The sequence below is a fragment of the Jaculus jaculus genome, chromosome 19 (genome assembly GCF_020740685.1).
Source record: "Jaculus jaculus isolate mJacJac1 chromosome 19, mJacJac1.mat.Y.cur, whole genome shotgun sequence".
In the NCBI taxonomy this organism is placed as follows: Eukaryota; Metazoa; Chordata; class Mammalia; order Rodentia; family Dipodidae; genus Jaculus; species Jaculus jaculus.
Genome location: NC_059120.1, coordinates 2,383,470 through 2,405,158, shown reverse-complemented (window position 1 = coordinate 2,405,158; position 21,689 = coordinate 2,383,470). Strand labels below are relative to the sequence as shown.

General features: G+C 40.6%; 1 protein-coding gene across 2 annotated transcripts; it reads left to right on the top strand.

The window, feature by feature from the left end:
- The first annotated feature begins 452 nt into the window (after positions 1–452).
- Positions 453–15,224, top strand: Zranb2 (zinc finger RANBP2-type containing 2). 2 transcript variants are annotated; one of them, XM_045138407.1, is made up of 11 exons: positions 453–577; positions 2,703–2,755; positions 2,842–2,950; positions 3,781–3,863; positions 6,599–6,675; positions 6,965–7,099; positions 8,037–8,206; positions 9,673–9,759; positions 11,825–11,983; positions 12,963–13,037; positions 13,535–15,224. In XM_045138407.1, exons 1-10 carry the CDS (start codon positions 522–524, stop codon positions 12,994–12,996), a joined length of 963 nt encoding a protein of 320 aa, XP_044994342.1. In that variant the 5' UTR covers positions 453–521; the 3' UTR covers positions 12,997–13,037; positions 13,535–15,224. The 2 variants fall into 2 exon arrangements, with proteins under 2 accessions (XP_044994342.1, XP_004671423.1); XM_004671366.2 differs by lacking the exon at positions 12,963–13,037.
- Positions 15,225–21,689: the final 6,465 nt, after the last annotated feature.

Sequence of the window (21,689 nt, the reverse complement as noted above, 5' to 3'; positions counted from 1 at the left end):
ATCACATGCTAAATAAAATAATTCCTGCAAAACTCTTAGCCGCCCACCCCACTCACTGCCTGAGCAAGGGCGAAGTAAACAACCCGCAGGCCTAAAGCTAGGAATTAGTCCCAGCCACTTCCGCCTCCGCAGCTGTAAGGTCACTTCCGCCTCCACGTGCCCAAGGCCACTTCCGCCTCGCGTCGCCAGCCCCGCCCCCAGGCGGAAGTCCTTTTCTGTTAGGTCCTCCGGCCTGTGGGGGCGCCGGCGCCTCGAAGGCCCCCGTCCGGGCTGCCCGGGCCGCGCCTGTTCCGCGGCGCCGTCGAAGCGGTCGGTGTCCACGCTAGCTTGCGCGCAGGGAGGCAGCCGATCGGGACGGCGCCAGCGAAGGGAAAGCCGAGCCCCACGCGAAGCCCGCGATCTCCGGCACAGCCTTGACGCGCCGGGCCCGGCGGCGTGCGGACAGCCCGAGCGGGCGGAGGCCCCGGCCGCGGCCTGCGGAGAAGACGACGCTGCGGGCGGCGGGGCTGCGGGCGTCCAAGATGTCCACCAAGAATTTCCGAGTCAGTGACGGGGACTGGATCTGCCCTGACAAGAAGTGAGCGGACGGAAGGGCTCGCGGCGGGCGGCGGCGTCCCGGCGGGGCCTCGGGGCGGGCGGCGGGAAGAAGGCCTGGCCGGCGGCCGTGGGCCTTTGTGCGGCCGCGGCCTGCGGGGCGGGGGAGGGGCGGGGCGGGGGCCCCCGCGCGCTCGGCCCGCACGTGGCTGCGCGCGCCCTCCCGCCCGCCCGCCCGCGCTGTTTAAGGATCTGTCCCTTGACCGCGCCCTCCCCTCCTCCGCCAACGCCTTCTCCCGGGGGCCTGCGAAGTGTGTGTGCACCTGGAGGGAGCCCCCCCCCGTCCCTCCCTCTGCCCCCTTTTCCTTCTCTCCCTCTCGTCCTCTTCCTCTACCCCGTCCTCCTCTGACTTTCCCTCCTCCCCTTCTCCTCCTCTTCTTCCTCTCCCCCCTCCTCCTCTTCTCTCTTTCCTCCTCCTCTTCCTCACCCCCTTCCTCCTTTCTCTCCCCCTTCCTCTTCTCTCTCTCCCCCTCCTCCTCTTCCTCTCCTAGTTCTCTTCCTCCCCTCCACCTCCTCGTCCTCCTCCTTCCCCCAGCCACAGTCCTGCCTGGCTTGGACATGCAGATAGAGATTGGGTTGCCCTGGTGTCAGAGACCCCTTCTGAGTGACGTGGCTGCTGCTGAATGTCCATCACCTCTTTCCGAAGAAGGCACAGAGACCTGCACCTATTTGCTAACCGTACAAAATAATAATAATAAGACTATTCGCGTTCAAGCAAAATGTCTTTCTTCCTTGTTCCTGAATTAGCCAGAGAGAGAACACAAACTGGAACAGACCTGGGTTTAATTCCAGTTTTCTGACAGAGCGACTGGTTTAAGCATTTCTTTTTGCTACAAAGTTACTGCTGGAACCTCTCCCTGACAGTGGCCGCCTAAGGTAGCCTGGATACTGTCTACAGGCTTGGATACTTTGTATAGAAATGTAACGTGCTCAGTGATTGACAGCTGCTGATAGCTCAGCAGTAAGAGTACTTTAAGAAGTTGGAGTCTTGTGATGCTGAAAAGAACAGAAGTTACTCTGTATGACAGTGTTGGAAGCATTCAAAATACTTAAAATACCACCCTCTGCCTTCTGACTTTAGTGATGTTGGTGACTTGGAAAATATGTTCTTGTCAGGTGTGGTGGTGCATGCCTTTAGTCTGGGCACCGTGAATTCGCGGACACCCTGACACTACATAGTTAATTACAGGTCAGCGTAGGCTAGATCAAGACCCTGCCTTGAAAAAAACAAATATTTGAGGTAGCACTCCTTTGAAATGCATAGTCCTGTGCATTTAAACTCATTTACACAAACACAGTAATGCTGCCATTATCTACTAATCCAGAAGGCATTTTCAGTGTTTATTGGGATCATGTATGTTATTTTACAGGATTTAAAAGTAAAAATGTGGAGTGCTTCATTTTACTGTTGAAACCACATTTTTTTTTATCTCGTTCTAGTGTAACATTTGAAAACTGAGCTTTCTTTTGAGCATTACATAACATTGGGAGTATTTAACAAGCTTTAACTAGTAATTTATTTGTTAAATACAATCACAAAATGACTGTTTTTCCCCATCATTTATTAGGTGTGGTGACTTGTTTTTTGCAATGTCTGAACTTTAGCTTTGCTACTGAATGTACTTTTGGTTAATATAACCTGTTTTCCTTGCCATCCCACATTTGACATATGAAAAGAACATTTTGTCAGCATCTGTAAAGTCCTCTTCTAACCGTTGTTTCATTTTTGATCCACACTTAGGGTTTTGTGTTTCTCAAAAGTTATTCCATGCAACTGTGTTTAACTTGGTGTTCTCCCCCTACCCCCCCCAAACTCCCTGGTACCTTGTATAATTGTTGAAGAAGCCAAATCTTGCTTTGAAACAAGTTTTATTGTGATTAATGGTCACACATGCTAATGTGAAGATATTAGGTCAGGGTTACATGCTAGTAAATATGTGAGATAATACCCTGTGTTTGTGACTCAGTCTTTTTTTTTCTTACTAAATTCTGAAGTTAATATTCGCATGTCTGAGATGGTTTAAGAGTTATGTGTTATTTGTAGTGAAGACTATAAATTTTACAGATTTCCAAAGGTTTCATGCAAGTGTTTCTTCCTTTCTTTTCAGATGTGGAAACGTAAACTTTGCTAGAAGAACCAGCTGTAATAGATGTGGTCGGGGTGAGTGCTTAAGGAGATTCTATTAATACTTCAAACAGACCATCTCTTGTGTCCCCAGGTTTATATTGTATTATTTCTCTTTTCAGAGAAAACAACCGAGGCCAAGATGATGAAAGCTGGGGGCACAGAAATAGGAAAGACACTTGCAGAAAAGAGCCGAGGCCTTTTTAGTGCTAATGACTGGCAATGTAAAACGTATGTGTTTCAAATTATTGTCCATTATTCCATTGATGTGTCCAGCCACTCCTCATTTTGAGTTCTCATTAATCACATTTACGAGTCATCCCTTTAAGACTGTTGATCGTGCCATATGCCTTTTACAGTAAAAATTTATGGTGGAATAATCACTAAAAAGGATGAAGGCATTGTAATATCAAGGTCTGTTTCAGAAAACTTGCCTGTCAGAGTGAAATATTTTGCCTATTTTCAAAGTCACTATAGAAGCATAAGTTGCCCGCTATAAAAATTGTCTGGTATCAGCATAGTTTTTTATTTCCAATTTTAGGTTTATTTCTGTATTGGTTTCCCAGCACCCTTCTTTTCTGCTGTGCAAATGAATCTGACATCTATGAGAGCACTGAATTGGAAAAGGAGCTTACATAAATTTCTTACCCAGTATAAAGGTTAAATTTTGTATTGAATTTTTTTTTCACCAGCAGACTTAAGTCATAGGACTTGGTTTACTGAATATGATTCCTTAGAGGGGAATAAAAATGCTACCTTGTATTTGAAAAGTACAATGTGTTCTTTGAGGTAAATATTGAGAATTCAGTGAAACTTTTTTTTTAGTCTCTGGAGTCTGTAGTGTCATTTCTCAGAACCGTATGTGTATCGATGATTCCGTTCCCTGCCTAAATAGTTCAGTCTGCTGCTGGAACCCACATTCCCTAAACCATTGTACATCTTTATTCACATTTCATCTTAGCATTGCTTTATGCTGATTATTTTGCCTTTGAATTCTAGGATGCATGATAATTTATTTCAGTGTATTATGGTCTTCTAATTTGATGTTTTTATGATTATAGTTGCAGTAATGTGAATTGGGCTAGAAGATCAGAGTGCAACATGTGTAATACTCCAAAGTATGCTAAATTAGAAGAAAGAACAGGTAAGATAGGACTACATTTTAACTAAATAAATGCTAAAAGAACTGAAAAATCAGATTATTGTATCACCTTCTTTTTTTTTTTTTTTTTTTGGTTTTTTTGAAGTAAGGTCTCTGGCCCAGGCTGACCTGCAATTCACTATGGAGTCTCAGGGTGGCCTCGAACTCACAGCGATCCTCCTACCTCTGCCTCCCGAGTGCTGGGATTAAAGGCGTGTGCCACCACACCCGGCTGTATCACCTTCTTAAGAGTATAGTAAAACCCATGGGGTTTGTATATTTTGAACTTCTGTTTGAATTTTGTTTTTCAATTTGTTTGTAGCCCAGGCTGGCCTCAAATTCATTATGTAACCAAGGATGACTTTCATATCCCATCTTCTGTCCCAGCCTTCCAAGTGCTGGGATTACCGGCATACATCAACATATCCAGCTTGGCCTGGAGTTTTGTGCTAGCATTGTTTTTTCTTTAAAACACATACAGACTTTGTTTTGTATTGCTGGTTTAGATCCTGTAGCTTCCAGGAAATTTCTCCTGTTTCTGCCCCCCATCTCTCAATAGGCATACTACCAGCTTTTGTGTGGAGTCTGGGGATCCACGTTCAGGTACTGGGGCTTGCACAGCAAGCATTTTACCTCTGAGGCTTCAGTCCAGCCCCAACTCTGGATGTTTTGCTGGGATCATTCCCTTTGTCTTCTACCTTGCCACTGAATGTTAGGATTCTGAAGACCTGATCCCTCGCCCACCTTTCATTATCTCATTTCTCTGTACCTTCTAAGCCTAAAGTGACAATTGACTCACCATAATACCTAAGTTTATGTCTCCAGCTCAGACTTCTTTGACCTGAATATACCACTGCCTATTGAACATTATCACATAAGTGTCTAATTAATTGTATTCTGAATGCATTTGTGGTTTTTAAAAAACCCAGCACCTGGTCATGCTGCAGCCATCTCTCTCTTTCTTATGATCAGTGTTTGTCACATACACTGCAAACCAAGAAGTTTCCTAGGCAAGAGATTACCTTGCTTGTCTTACCGCTGCACAGAGACAAACATGCATCGACACCAAAGGCAAGGGTATTGAGTGTCTTATCAGGAAAGCTGTCACCTCATCGTCTGTATACTCCCTTTCTGCCCACTTGAGCCAGGAGTTTCTTTGTACTTTTTCCCCAGACTGAAAACTTCTGTTTGAACCCTTCCGCTAAGTCCGAGTATTCAGAGCAAACAGCATACTCATGAGTAGTGTTGCTGTGTTCTCTGCAGTTCTCTTGGCTGTGCAGGGTCACATCATCTCCCTTCCCCTTTGTTGTCAGCAGATGCTCCTTATCGAGGACTGGGGTGTCAGAACGGAAAGTAGCTCCTCAGTTGCTGACATGATTGACGGTTTACGTTATCATCATGCTATGATTCTTCTGTACATTGCACCATCTGCTTTTACAAGTGCTCCATATGGATTTCTGAAGGTTTTATTGCCATGCTTCCAAGAATTTTAAGTTCTTGGCACAGTAGTATAAAGAAATGAAAGGATGTTTCATTGATGTAAAATTTGAAACTGTTATTGTTTTTAATGCCTTTGGTGAGCAAGTGTAGTCACCTTGCTGGCTCTTGACTGAGCTGACCTTGTACTGGCACTGCTCAGCAGTGCTATCAGGTTCTGTTGTTCTTGGCCATATGAATTTTTGGTGAGAAAATGTAGAGTCTTCCATCTGATATTCCTAAACTAGCTCATTTTCTTTGTTATTCCATACTTTTTTAGGCTCATGTTAAAGACCTGCCAAATTGTAAACATTAAGTTTTGATATCAGTGAATATTGATTCACTAATATTAACTAATTTGTAATAGAATACTTTTAATTTGGAGGTTTACATTGAAGACCTTAACTATACTCTAAAAACACCGTTATTAAAACTAATTAAACTAAGGCCAAACAAAGAATGGCCTTTGATTGTCATACATGCCTGTATAGTTAGCTATCTCTCAACTTCTAATTTGTGGCATATTACATTTTAATTTTTGTGGGTTTTTATTTTATTTATTTATTTATTTGCAAGCAGAGAGAGATGGACAGAAGAGAGACAGGGAAAAAAAAACTCCAGATGCATGCACCACTTTGTGCATGGCTTTACGTGGGTACTGGGGAATCAAACCCGGGTCTGTAGGCTTTGTAGCAATGCCTTAACCACTGAACCATCCTTCCAGCCCCCGTTTTTGTTTTTCTGAGGTAGGATCTCTCTAGCCTAGGCTCACCTGGAATTCACTATATAGTCCCAGGCTGTCTTCAAATTCACAGCAGTCCTCCTACCTTAGCCCCCCACCCCCAAGTGCTGAGATTAAAGGTGTGTGCAGACATGCCCAGCCTACATTTTCATTCAGCAAAATTTGTGTTTATCAAAATCTTGAAAAAAAATTCAGACAGTGCAGCTGATAGAAAATTGTATCTAAAGAGCAGTACAAAAGTTCTCTTTTGCTAATTATTTTTTTTTTAGAACATGGTTCTAGCAAGACTAAAGAGATGGTTTGTACATGTACCCATGAATGACCTGTTGGAGTTGGAAAAAGCTGTAAGCTTAATAAGGTGTCTTAATGTGGAGATGTTTCAAAAAGATTATTGAAATTGTAACTAATAGTCATATAGGCAGCTGTTATTGATTAGATTTTCTTTTCCTGTTGGATCAGTGGTGTGGACATACTTTTTGTTATTTAAGTGAATTATAATAATTTGTGCCCTCTTTTTAAGGATATGGTGGTGGTTTTAATGAAAGAGAAAATGTTGAGTATATAGAAAGAGAAGAATCTGATGGAGAATATGATGAGGTGAGCACTAAATAGGTGTTCAGAGACTGAATATTTGTTTAGGTAAAACTGAAACTATCTTTACGTCAGAGGAGAATTGTTAATGTGTGTCTTGTTTTGTAAATACAATTTGAAGTTACCTCACTTAGCTATATGGATTTCTTAACTTAAATACAATTTGAAGTTAACTCTATGGAGTCTTTAATGCCTCATTTCTGTAAATACAATTTGAAGTTAATTATATAAGATAATTAGAAAATGTATTGATGTACTTGATCCTACAGAAACATTTTGGTATTGTTTTTTCTAGTTTGGACGTAAAAAGAAAAAGTATAGGGGAAAGGCAGTTGGTCCTGCGTCTATATTAAAAGAAGTAGAAGATAAAGAATCAGAGGGCGAGGAAGAGGATGAGGATGAAGATCTTTCTAAATATAAATTAGATGAGGTAAGCTGATTCCTTTTCTGTTTTCCCCTTTGTCTTATCTGAACTTTGGCATAGCACAGATGCTTTTACAGTCTGAGTCACAAAAGTTGTGTACTGACTCTGCTGAGCAGTGTTTAAACATACCATGTGGAATTTCAGGTGAAAGCACCTGTAAATCAAGGTAGCTTGGATAGCAGTAATGGTAACTTAAGTACCTTGTGTGATGAACAGAGCTAGAAGAGGTGCCTTGGCTCTATTGGAGGTGGGGTAGTTGAGAGGGAAACTGAAACTTGAGTGCTGTGATGGGCTATGAAAAGGAGAGAGTGCACAGACACAGAGCTGAGCTCTTGCTCGGGTAGGAAACAAACCAGCAGCCTTGAAAGACAGAGAAAAGGAGGATATTACACTTTGGTGACCCCCATTAGAACAGGAGAGGGGGAGGAGTCACTGGAGAGGTTTACCTGCTTTTGGAGCCAGAGGCTTGTTTATGGTTTGCTTCAGAGCTAGATTCAGAGTCTGGAGTCTGAACCTTAGAAGTCTAGGCTGTGTGTGTTATGAAAAACAAATCATACGTGTCTGGCCTGTTCTTCAGGGTCACGGTGTATCAGAATTTTGAAGTATCAGAAGGGTAGAATAATTTTTCATATTTATGGTGACGGCAGAGGAGGTCACTGTAACATGCAAGATAAGAAAAGTAATACCAGAAGTGTGGTCTTGAGGATTTTAAGGAAGTGGAGTTGAAAATAGTGGTGGCTAATCCCATAAACATGACTGCCAAAGGAATGAATATGCCTTCTAGGTGTAGTCTGAACCTGACAGTTGTCAAGTCTGTTAAACGTGAACTCCAGAATTGAGAGTGAGTTTGCTTTGAGGCACTGATGGCACATCCATATGCAGATAGTTTAAGTGTTTATCTTGCTCAGTGAGTAACACAGTGTCTAAACCTGTGAGCTTCTAGGATGAGGATGAAGATGATGCTGATCTCTCAAAGTATAATCTTGACGCCAGTGAAGAAGAAGATAGTAATAAAAAGAAACCAAATAGACGGAGCCGTTCAAAGTCTCGATCTTCACATTCTCCATCTTCATCACGCTCATCCTCCCCCTCAAGTTCAAGGTCTAGGTCCAGGTAAACGGGTACAGGTCAAGGGTAACTCCAGTCAAAATGTCAGTATCTAACTTCTTTATTTATATATTTTACTTTTTAACTAAATAAGCTTTCCTTTTTACTCAGAGATTTTGTTCAAGTCGTCTTTTGATAGACTTTATCCTGGTGCCATTGTAGATGCTGTCCCATATTTTCAGAAATAAAAATTCCTTACATGAAACTTGCTTATCCTGTATTGGCATCATGCCTGTTTAACTAAAGAAGACTTAAATTACCACATATCAGAACATGTAATTATCTTAGTATGTAGCTTCCATTTAGAAATTTTCAAGTAAATGAAGAAGATACTTGAATATGTTAAAAGTTTTTTTGTAAAGACTGGATACTTATGAAATCATTGCAGTTTTAAATAATTTGGTATAAATATTCTAAATAAAGGAACAAACTCAGCTATATGAGTTCTTTGTCTTAATGCTTACTGCTAGGGGATATCCAGGAATAAAATAGAATACTTGGTTGCTGTTATATTTGAATATTCCTTTGTATTATGGTGTAAAATACATAGAGTTAAAATTTCAGCTGAGAAAAAACACTGAACAGCTCACAGTTAAGTAATGCTGTGTCCCATGTTTAGGATTAAAATACGAATTATCAATGGTGAGGTATTTATTAATTACTACTATAAAACAAAACTATTAAAAATTTACATAAAGAAATTTTTGAGCATACCTTGCTGATAGGCTGCTTACCTAGAATGCATGAGGCCCTAAGTTCATTGCCAAAAAAATAATTTTGAGATAAACATGTAATTATCTCGCCAGGCGTGGTGGCACACGCCTTTAATCCCAGCACTTGGGAGGCAGAGGTAGGAGGATCACCATGAGTTCAAGGCCACCCTGAGACTACAGAGTGAATTCCAGGTCAGCCTGAGCTAAAATGAGACCTTACCTCGAAAACCCCCCAAAAATAATATTAATAATCTCTTTTTGTAAGGACAAACTGAAAATGTATATTAGAGACTACTTGAATCTGGGATTTTTGAATTTAAATAGTATCTTCCTGGTGCTATATTTTTCAATAGTACAGTTACGTATCACGACACCAGATTGTTGTATATTTTTTGAACTCTTCAGCTGAGCAAGTGGGAGTATGGAAGCCAGATCCACACAGATCATCATGTAAAGCTTGCAGCCAGGTGGACATTGAAGGAGACAGGGCTTTAGATGAAAGTCTTGAGTGCATCCTAGTGAATGTGAATATAAACTGCAACACTGCTGGGTGTGTTGGTCTTGGGTGATGTCTAGTTAATTATTAGTGAACATAAAAATTCACCTTGTGATGAACTGGTAGTGTGCATTCTGAGTAGTCTAGAGGTTTTAGACGGTTTTGTATGGAATGGATGCTAACATGTATCTTTCTTTCCATGTTCATATCACAAAGTTGAGTAAAGTGGTCCTGGAAAACAAATTGCTTCCATGTTGTTCCAGGTCCCGTTCAAGAAGTTCTTCCAGCTCGCAGTCAAGATCTCGTTCCAGTTCCAGAGAACACTCGAGATCTCGTGGGTCGAAATCAAGGTGAATGAGGTAGCATCTCTGCAAAGCAGAGGAAACGATCCTTAAAGGCTGCAGAAGGTGTTGCTGCTTCTCCCCTACCCCCGACCCCCCTCATTATTTTGCTGCTTCTATTTGTCAGTTTATTTTAGCATTATTAGCTAATGCACTTGCCTTGGCTTAATTTTTTCACCATGAAACGTTTCCATTGCCAGCAATGTGCCAAGACATTCCCATGATTGAAATAGAAGGTTGTTACTTTCCATTAGACAGGATATGTTGTTCTAGAGCTGAGATATGATAAAAGAGGGATGTAAATTTCAATTTGTCTAGAGTATTAAGAATATGCTTGAATTAGGGAATTAAAATTAGATACACAAATGAGAAGTTTGCTGTTATTAAAAGGAAAAAAAAATACCTTGCTTCAAAACAGGATCTGTTTTGCAAAGCACATATTTACAAAAATGGCTTTGCTATTTTTAAGAAATATAGTTTCTAAAAGTACTGTGTGTATATTTTCATTTCTCCCTAATTTAAAAATACTAATGCAAGCCATATTTGTAAAACATACACCCCTCTTAAAACTTAAGTCCATGGACTGGAGAGATGGCTTAGCAGTTAGGGCCTATGCCTGTGAAGCCTAGAGACCCAGGTTCAATTCTCCAGGTCCTACATAAGCCATATGCACATGGTGGTGCATGTGTCTGGAGTTTGTTTGCATTGGCTAGAGGCCCTGGCATGCCCATTCTCTCTCTATCTATCTATCTATCTCTCTATCTCTATCTCTCTGTCTCTCTCTCTCTCTCTTGTTCTGTCTCTAATAAATAAATAAAAACAAATCTTTTTAAAAAGCATTAAAAAAAAAAAACAACTTAAGTCCAGTAGAATGTTAGGTCAGGTAGGGTTTGGTGTAAGCATTCCTGGGAACTTTAAGTTGGATTTAGTCAAACTTCCGAGAAGGAAATGACTGGCCAAGAAGCAACTGAAACACTCCTTTTTGTTACCTTGAAAATTTTGTTCTGTCCTTATTCAAAATATGTTGCCTCTGTTGTGAAGGTAATGTGTTGTTCAGTACATTTTAGCATAAAGAGGAGTACCACTTCGGGATTTCACATTGTAGTTAAATGGTAGTTCTGGTAAAAATTGCTAGCTTTTTTGAGCCTTACATAGCATTTGCAGACAGCTATAACTATGCACACTTCTATTAAGCCACCATAAAATAGCAAATGTGTCTTGTGTGTATTAATACTCAGTCTTCTCATTTTAGTGCTCATGTGAACACACTTGAGCTCTGGCGTTCCCTTTGGGAACTGCAGTGCTGAGGCTGCCGAGCAGTCTTCATGTTGTTACCAAACACTTACCATTGCTTACAACTTTCCAAAGAATTCTCCTTTTGGGCTTTCTGGATTGTTTTAAGCCCAAAGGTGAATTTTTTGGGAAGTTTGAGCTAAATTCCTTCAACAAAATACGTAAATGAAGAAAAATGCATTTAAATATTACACTTTTACTTCTGTTTGAAACATGTGAATGTCAACTCCTCATACTCCATGAGTAAGTCTTGTACATGCAGGTCAAGTGTTAGAGTTACTCCTGTTTCTCTGGATACTTTGCACCTTACCAGTTACTGTTTCTTTCTCATTCCTATACCACATCCCATGACTTTTTATCACAGCTTAACTGAGGTGCATAGTTCCGCCCACAAGGAGCTCATTTTCATCAGGAAGTTGTATATAACATATGTATTTTCTTCCCAAGTGGAAATATGTAATTTATCAACATAAAGTCACAGAACTGCAGGTGCCTGTTGACTTTGCTGTTTATACACTTTAATAAAATTATTCTAAATTCGATAAGCTGTTTTTTAGTTACAAAAGGTAAATACTTAAAACTTTTAAAAGAGATGAAATGAATATGATTGTATTTGGTAGAAAATTTTCATGATTGATCCAGAAGTCTTCTATTGAGTAAGCAGTAAGTATCACTTCTTGTAAAAATCTCAGTCATGAATCCTATTTATTTTTGGAAGCTGAACAGTCAGATTCATTTCTTCCTTTAATGAAATGTTTGATCTGTTTCTCAATCAATGAAGATCCAGCTCCAGGTCCCACAGGGGCTCTTCTTCCCCACGAAAAAGATCTTATTCAAGTTCTTCATCTTCTCCTGAGAGGAGCAGAAAGAGAAGCCGTTCTCGATCTTCTTCACCTGGAGATCGCAAAAAAAGACGAACAAGATCACGGTCACCCGAAAGGTTTGGGTTTCTGTAGAAATAAGAATGGGTGTTCTTAAGTGTGCTACTACACAAACTAAACGTGCCAGTCAGGGGTAGATTTCTGTCTACTTGGCTCTCAAATTTTTTCATCTTTCAACTTCAAAACCAGGTTGTTTTGCTTAGCTTGCTTTATTAGTGTTAGAAAAGTAGCTCAAACCATTCTCCAATCACTTACTGTCTAGATCTCTGTTTCCATGTGTATTACTATAGCCAACTCTCGGTTATTTTTGTGTCTTTTTAAGATTACAACCCAGAAGCTGTATGTTGAAATAATTTTATATTTATGCTATTTTAAAGTAAATGTTAGACATGATAGGGATTCTATGGCATCTAATCAGAATTCACCTGCAAGGTTGTTTGGATTCCTATAGCAAGTTACTTGCCCTTTCTCCCTTGTAGATAATACATCTTGAAGACAAAAAAAAAAAATTTTTTTTTGGACAGGATTTTTAAGAGGCTACTTTATTCATAATGACATTTTTTTAACTTGAAAGAGGGATGTTGAAAAGATACTTTTCAACCTTTCCTGCAACAGGCTGGTCATTCAGTTTCACTAATTTTCTCTTAGTCTCAGCATTTAGTTGTAGTCATTTGTATTCTTGACAAACTTTCCCAATCCTCTGCTTATGGAAGAGAAGAAAAGGATCATATAAGCTTCTGGTAGTGGGTTCAGTAGTAGGGTAATGCTACTCTTCCCCAGTGACGAGCAGGTGCAGTGAATAGGACTGCGCTACTCTTTACACGAGATGATGAGACTTGCTTCTTCACATTGGAACTTTAGGTGCTGAGATTATACACAGTCGTATTTGTTCCTATATGAGAGAATTAACTGTACTCAAGTGGAATTCATTGTTGCCTGCTTACCACTTCTGCAGATTTTTACCTTAGCCACATATAATCTCCCCACCCCTAGTTTGTTGTCATCTAAACTTAATGAACATGTTCTCTATTCTGTAAGCCAGGTGATGGGTGAGAACACTAAACAACCCTGAGCCCAGGGCCAACCCCTACGGAACACCACTACTTCACCCAGGTTGATATTGACTTACTCATCTTAGCTGCATGAATATAACCCTATAGCTAACTGTACAGCCGTTTTGTGTGACCTAGATTTCCCAGACCTCATTGTTGATGAGTGTACTTTTATCACACACAAAGGAAGCCTTGCTGTGTCTATTTTACATACAAACGACCCACACTTCCTTAGTGCAGCGCAGGCATTGTTGAGTCACACTCCATACCAGGTTTGTGTGCTTTGTTGGACATGCCCTATGACTGTGCTTTTTGCAAGGTTTCCTTCATTGCCATAAATAATTGAGAGGTGGCTATATTTTGAAATGAGAAGATTTTTCATGTAGAAATATTAATTAAAACAAGTTACTGGACTCACATCTAGACGTCTACATACAAGTGGATATATTGGTTTATGATGATTCTTTCTGCGGCACCAAGGTGTTTAGTTTAACAGTCTTGTGCACGAGTCCAGCACTGGCTCACTAGATTGCACCACTCTCTCATTATGTCTTACAGGCACCACAGGTCGTCTTCTGGATCAACCCATTCTGCCTCTCGTTCAAGTTCCAAAAAGAAATAATGTATTAAAATCACATCTAAAACAGCAGTGCATGAAGCATACTTTTTAAGAAGTTGATATCTTATTTGATCAGAAGTGCTAAATCTGCTGATAGAGGTGCATGCCTTTATTGTGTTTCAGAACAATACATCTATGTTTATTTGTGGAACTAAAAGTAAATGCATTTTAAGCCATAATGTCCCCCAAATGTTCTGTTTATTAATTACAGCCATTGACTTCATTTAAAACCATTTCAGCTTAACGGTACCTTTGATTCCTCATTTCAGTTCTCATTCTCATTTCTGAGTAGATCCTGCCTACATTGGCTGGAGCCAGGATTACCTAAGCTTTCCTGGACACTGGCCATGTGTACAAGGCTGATACAGTGACCAACTTGTATTCCTTTGGGAGTAGTTGACCTGGTCATTGGCTGTGTCATAGTGATTCTTAACAGAAGTTTAATTATAAAGCCACCAACTGGAAACTTCCTTTCAATTCCCTATGCTGAGGGTGCCTTAGAATCCTTGTCTCTGTTACCCTCTTTATGTCAGTTTTGCACCACCACACTTGAAGCAAAGGAATCTGGAGAACTGCAGGAGAGAGGTGTTCTCCTTTCCCTTTTCTCATCCAAAAAGTCCATCTTTACTGATGTTAAAAAATATAATAATAATAATCTGTTTTCAGAATGTTTATTTGAAATAAGAGTTGAGTTACAAATACCGTATTTGATTGATGTATTGAAAAGCTGCATTGGTTAATGAAAAGCTAGCAGCGGTCATGTAAATTTAAGCAAATATATGACTTGAGACATTTAACACAAAACAAACTGCAGATAACTTTTTTTTGAATAGCTAAAGAATGCTGGTTTCTGCATAATTAAAACTACTTTCCTGTTTACTTGAAAAATCTTATGGCTTAAAATGCTTTCAGAGTTTTATTTCTGAAATAACAAGAAGTGGTCACTTGATCATTTTGTTTTAAACCCATCTGGTTTAAAAGTTAAGTTTCTCTTAACAGTCCTCTTCAGTGACAATATAAGGTAAGTATATTAAAGGAAATCAGCAATTGTACTTTGGCTCTCTGTGAAAGGGTATTGATTTCTTTTTCTTGTGTTTTTTTTTAATTAAATTTTTTGTCCCTCAATATTTCTCACTACAATTTAAATAAGAATTAAAGCATTTTAAGGTGGTTAGTAGACAGACCAAACATTTTTTTTTATTTTAAAGTGTTTTTTTTCTTCGGTGATCTAAAGATGAAAGCAAGATATCTATGTAGAAATATTTTCATAATATTTTTACAAGCTTTCCCGTGTTTTCTATGTCTTAATTGTCCTTGCTGCATTCACTGTAGGTTGCACAAGAACTCTTGCTCTCTTGTAACTGTGCCTCGGGCTTGTTGAAAGTCTGCTTTTTGAGTTGCCAGATGAACCTTCTAGATGCTCCATGTTAAATTGGTTTACTCTCGTGCTCTGTGTGTTGGAAACTGGCTGTCCTAAGCAAATGCAAGGTTGTAAATTTAGCTATTAGGAGTTTACAGTTTACAATTCAGATAATTATGATTTGATTTGGTTTAATTGAGCTGTACTACTTCATTTCATAAGGAAATGAAACTGTAGACAAAATGTAAATAAAATCTGTGAGTCAAGCATCAAGTGGTGTTTATTAGAAATAAATTTTTTAAGCTTATAATAGGTTTATTTTACTTGTTCATTTTGTAAACTTCGTATTAATTTTTTTATGTAAGTACTTTGGTTTGACACATTCTAAAGCCATGGTCGCTGCTGGAAGACAGTCCAAAGTTTGAGCTCCCATTTTTCTTCTCATCTGTTCCCAGATAGAGGGTCTGTTGGACGCATTGTGCACTTTCTCTGTTTGCCTGTGGCAGGTCTTCACTTGACATTTTTGAGGCATTCTGGCAAAGTGTGTGCTGCCACATTCTTTACCCCTCTAGGTATGGCATGTGGTTTTTCTAGAAGAACACCACAGTAGGGAAGTACCTTAATGATCTTCAAGGCTTATGATATCCCTCAGGATATCAGCCTTCAGCATTGGCTTAGAGCAGTGTACAGATGGGACATAATGTTGGAGGTTGTATCCAAGCCTGCCTATACTCATTTATATTACCACTTACTTTCTGCTCAAGGTGTTCCACCTTTGACTCCTGTAACCTGTGATGTGCCTCCCATTTTCTAACAGAAGGGAAAGTAGATGGCAGAAGCAGGGAGGGGAGAACTGCCAAGGACAGCAGTGAACTGGACCCATAGCAGTAGTGATGGTGGGAAGGAGCTTCCTTGACATCATTTAGTGTCAGAAGTGATGGCTCCAGGTAGCATGAGAGTCAAACTTGTGGTCATTAAGAGCAACTAGTAGAGGCTGGGAAGATAAACTTGTAGCTAAAGCCACTTGCTTGCAAAGCTGCTAGCCCAGGTTCAGTCCCACAGCCACCCACATGTAGCCAGATACTCAAAGAGTGGTGCAAGCATTTGGTGTTCATTTGTAGGAGCAAGAGACCACTGCCACATAAACACACACACACACAAAATTGTCAATACTTCAACAAAGTTTTGTATCTTAAAAGATTAAGGAGGGCTGGAGGGATACTTAGCGGTTAAGATGTTTGCCAGCAAAGCCAAAGGACCCAGGTTCGATTCCCTAGGACCCACTAGCCAGATGTACAATGGGGTGCATGCATCTGGAGTTTGTTTGCAGTGGCTGGAGGCCCTGGTGTGCCCATTATCATAATTCATATTCTGTCTCTCTCTTTCTCTCTCTCTCTCTCTCTGTCAAATAATAAAAAAATTTTAAAAAATTAAAAGGTTTAAGGAAAGCTGTACAACTTTATTCAAGAAAATTTTTTAAGTAGCTTGAATTAGAACCTAAAAATGTATAGAACTGACCCCTTAACCTCAATTTATTGGAGAAAATTTCTTATAAAAGACTTGAGTGGCGATAGTCTAGAAAATGGGAAGAGTCCTGAAGGACAAGTTTATAGATAAGTGAGATGAGCTGAGAATATTCTCTCTATAAGAACTGAAGACTTGATGTTGTCAGTAAACCAGAAAGAAAGGTAAGGAACTGATACTGTGGGAATTAAGCTGTACCACATGGAACACTGGCTGAAAATAGGACCGAAGTGTTGAACCTACATAAGAACATTTGGTGTCTTCTGCAGAACATAACATCTGTGGCTTGTTAATAGTGAGGTTGTCACAAAAACTTGTGCTTTCTTGAACATAATAGGAAGCAGCTTCCTTTAGGTGGGAGTAATGTGACTGTGTAATTGGCAACTGGAATCCAAGTGCCCGAGTTGAATTTGGTTCGTGATAACTGACCCTAGGATGAGCCTTGTGCATAAGTGTCACAGTCTCCTCACAGAGACCACTACCTGTCCACTGGAAGTGAAAGGATTCTGCAGTAGCCTTTAGACCACAGTATTGCAGGTCTTTGTTGAAGTGTGCATCAGCTTGTCAGTTTCTGCTGAAGACATTTGCTTCACCAAGCATCCTTCCATCATCTATTCCAGAACAAGCTAATTAATCAATTTTTTATATACATAAGATTTTCAGTATTCACTCTCCCTACCCACCTCTCTCAATATCATTATCATCTTCACTAAAAACAACTGGTTCTGCTGGGCATGGTGGGGCAAGCCTTTAATCCCAGCACTCTGGAAGCAGAGGCAGAATTGCTGTGAGTTCAAGGCCAGCTTGGGCTATAATAAGACCTTACTTCAAAAAAGAAAAAAGCAAAACTGATGGTTAGGGAATCTAGTACATACCCCACCACCATGCTCCATCCAGCCTGCATGACTCAGGTCATGGGTATCTGGTGAAATTTTTCAAAGGGCTTGTCTGTCCATTGTTCTCCCCATTGCCTGCTGTGTCAGTTTTAGTTTCCCAAGGGGTCTTTTTACTTGTTCTTCAGTATTAATGCAGAAAATAGTTGTCACATTCTTTGATGGCTACAGTTTTTATCTTGAATTCGTGTTTGCAAGACCATGAAAACTAATCAGTAGGCACAAATGTGAAGGGGAAGCCTCTGCAATTTAGGGAAGGTATTTCTTAGGATTACAAGATTAGTGGTACAGCTACATTTCAGTGGAGGACAGGCTCCCTGTTGGTTATTTGTAAATACACACTTGGCAGCTGTAGAAGAAACATGTATTGGGTCATAAAGCAAGCTGAACAACTTTTGAAAGGATGTTCTGACCACAGTAGGGTTACACTGAGAATGAGAAAGCTAGAAAGAAGTCAGTAATGATGTGTACCTGTGTCAGGTTCCAGCTCAGGTAGTTCTTGGAAACTGGGAAATTAAGATCAATTTGTTAGGCTCCCATTTCACAACTACTAAGTAGTAAATTATAAGTTAGATAAAAATAAGGAACAGAGAACTGCTCTAAGCCAGGTTTGTCCTGTGAAGCACTAGTCAGCGCTTTTCAGGACATTGAAAAGGGCTGTGTGCGGGAGTGATTTTTATTCCTAAGGAAGGTAAGGAGGGACTGGTATTGCTGGATGTTAATCTGGAAGGGAGCCCTGCATTTGCTGAGTGGAGTTAGAGGAGGTCAAGAACAGGAAACTCAAGGCCTCTAATGCTCATAAGGAAGAATACCAAAGGAATCTCCAAGTAAATTCTCTTGTTAGGAAACTACCACGGGTGGTAGAGGCTCTCAAGTTCCCTAAACGCAGGAAGCAAGAAGAAATAGGGTGAAATTGCCCATAACAAAGTTGCATATCTGGTGGTAAAGGAAGAAGGCATGTGTGGAGCCCAGATGGCTGTGAGTGACCACAGGCTTACCAGAGGCAGTAAAAGCCAAGGTCAGAAGTGCAGATGAAATGCAGCTGCCCAACATCTGAAAGAACTAGACAAGTCTGGTGCAGAAGAAAAAGTGTCCTTTTGGCACAAAAAAAAAAGCACTGTGTTGTAACATTAAATGATAGCCCAGGAGGTGCAGTCTGTTTACGTGTACCCTTTAGTTGCTTGGGCCTAAATGTTGCTAAGGTGTGCAATATGCACACTGGCCAAGAAGTGAAAAATTAAATATCCTTTTGTATGATTGCTGTACAATGCACTGTTAAACATCATCTTGCAGGTAAATTGACAGCTGCGTACTGTAAGCCCTTAAGGAACCTCTAGTCAAATCCTAAGCGTATAGAAGGAGAAATGCAATACCCAATCCACAAGAAGTGAGAAACCCTAACAAGATAGAGAATAGACTTAAGCCATATTGACAAACAGCCCAATACCTGGAGGGGTGGAAGACAGAGCCTGTGTGCTCTTAAGCCCAATGGAAACCAGTTGAAGATAAAAATGAAATTAAGAGATCTGAAGGAATCGAAGCTGGAGTGTTTGTGCTTTTGGGAAGTGTACAGTAAATACTGGCAAAGGGCTATTTAATGATTAAAGTAAGGAATCAAGAAAGCATAAGGATTCAAGAAAGTAAAAACTTGAACTGCAATCCAAAAATCTACAATTGAAGATTTGCACTTGTCATAACAGAAAAAAGCTGACCTACCTCATTGGGCAACACTAACAGAAGAATATGCACTTTCTTGTTAGGTCATCATATTCAAGAATAAGTGCATAACTGATTCCAGAGACAGGGCATTCAAGAACAGACATCTTTCCACTATACACACTAAAATGCACTTACTCCAGGGATGGTATGCTCAAAACAAAACAGCACTTAGATACACATATAGAGGAATAGTCAAAATACGTAGAAAAGAACACAAGCCTGTAGGGAATGTTGTAAGCTGAAGTTTTTGTAGTAATTTTAAGTTTACAGGAAGGATTGCAAAGATAATAGAGCTACTTTGTGCCCTCATCCAATCTCCCTTAGTAGGTTCTGAGTATATTCTCAACTTCAGTTTTCTTTGGGTCACACTCATTCCAGTCACATCTTTCCATCCCCAGCAGGGGACTGTAAGGCACTGAACTGCTGTGTTCTCTGTTTTTTTGTGATTATATTGGAACTTCCTTGATTGTACCTTATTCGTGGCTTACAATACAGTACTGCATTATATGTTGTCTTGCCTAGTATTGCACCGCTTTGCCACTTCTGGGTCCCTCTGACCTAGCCCATCTTGCCTTCCAAGCCCTTCAGTTGCTGCAAGGGCATGTTTGCTAGGTGTGGTTAATTTATTTGAACACAAGAACTATAAATTCTCTTAGCCTATCAAATGCACTGGAATGCATCCAAAAGAATGCGAAGAAGAGATTAATATGAAAAGAAAAAACTGGGCTGGAGAGATGGCTAAATTGTTGAAGGTCCTTGCTTACAATACCAAACAATCCAGGTTCAGTTGCCCCAATACCTATGTAAGGGCAGGAGGTTCTGACATGCCCATATGCTTATTATAATCTTTCATAGATGATAGGTGGATGGATGATAAATATTTTTTAAGGAAAAAAAGCCTGTAATTGAGGTTTGTTGGCTTGCTTGCTTATTTGGAATGAGGGTGCCACCCAACCTTCATAAATATGGTTATGGGAAATAATGATGGGAGGTTGTCACACCCTTACTAACAAGGACCCATTATGGAATTAGGCTTGAGAAATCACTACATATTTAAGCAGGGATTTTTTTACAATAAGAACCATAAAACAAGTCCATGCCTTTTGGCTAAACTGTTCTAAAAAATAATCTATGGCCTCATCCATTTCCTAAAGACATGCCTAGGAAAGGTGAAGCATCTGAATTGTGAAGTGACAGAACATGGCCCTCCACTGTAGGAACAGCTGGAAAAGGAGAGATCCTTGAAACCTAGAAAACCACAGAAACAGGTGTATCTGTCCCAGAGGACCAGCAAATGACAGGCAGTTGGTGAGCAGGGAGCCCAGCTTTCAGGGCATCTGCCACCCAAAGCAGTGGGGATCAGTGTGAGACAGCAGAAGCTGTGTACACAGCACAGGGAAGCTGTCACACTGAGCAATGTGGAGACAACAGCTGTGTACACAGCACTGGGCAATTGTCACAACAAGCAGTGTGGAGACAGAAGTTGTATATACAGCACAGAGAGCTGTCACACTGAGAGCAGTAGGGATCCTCAGAAGAAAACGGGTGTAACAACAATGTCTTGTTTTCAGTAAATCACTAAGCATAGGGAGGTAAAAAGTTTAATGTCAGATCTTTCTGTGATACAAACACACTGGGACCTGTGTTTTTCCCTACATTATTGAGATCTTTCAGCCCACATGTTAGTACTAAATGAGAAGTATACAAGTGTTCTTTGTATTTCTGAAGACTAAGCTTCTGGGCTGGAGAGATGGCTTAGCCATTAAGGCACTTGCCTGCCAAGCCAAAGAGCCTGGATTCAATTCTCCAAGTCCCAAATAAAGCCAGATGCCCAAGGGGGTACATGCATCTGGAGTTCATATGCAGCAGCTAGAGGCCCTGCTGTACCCATTTTCTCTCTTATCTGTCACTGTCAAATAAATAAATATATGTTTTTAAAGACTAATTGATACCCTGCTCTGGAGAGCCAGAGCACCTAGTTCCTTCCCCACCTTCCAGTTCTCTGGTCCCAGTACCACTGCTGCTGGCCTGAGGCTGCCTGGACCCTGTAAACATGATGCTGAAGCAGGCCTCTTGCTCCACCTTCCTGATTGAACTGCTCCTAGGTCCTTAACTTCCAGATCCCCTGTTCCTGAGGGTGCACATGCTGAGTAAATAGGCCAGAGTTCCTGGTTAGTTCTCCACCTCCCAGTCCCCTGCTCCTAGTACCCTTGTTGCTGCTGGCCTGGGGCAGCCTGATCCCAGTGTGTAGGCTCTGAAAGGAGGCCTTTTCTTCTGGCTTCCTGATTGATGGGCCCTTGGGTCCCTATATCCCTATTCCCCTGAACCAGGAGTGCATAGGCCATACTGTAGGAGTCAGCCTCTTGCCCCTGGCTGCACAGCTTCCTTACTCCTGGTTTCCCAACCCATGGTTCTCTTGTGCTGAAGAGTGCATGTAAGTGAAGAGAGTAGGCCAGAGCTCCCCAGCTCTGAGTTCCCCAGGTACCTTTGATGTACTTGCATTCTCCACAATCTGCGCATTTGTGGTTATAACCCCATTATACCCCAGTCTGATTCAGATTTAGAACACTCACTGAAAATACAAGGAAAAAATATATA

Excerpts from the sequence above, each read along its gene's own strand:
- Zranb2 (XM_004671366.2), top strand. The coding sequence starts at position 522 with ATGTCCACCAAGAATTTCCGAGTCAGTGACGGGGACTGGATCTGCCCT. Across the intron at positions 3,864-6,598 it reads TAAATTAGAAGAAAGAACAG|GATATGGTGGTGGTTTTAAT; the intron begins GTAAGATAGGAC and ends CCTCTTTTTAAG. Across the intron at positions 9,760-11,824 it reads TCTCGTGGGTCGAAATCAAG|ATCCAGCTCCAGGTCCCACA; the intron begins GTGAATGAGGTA and ends CAATCAATGAAG.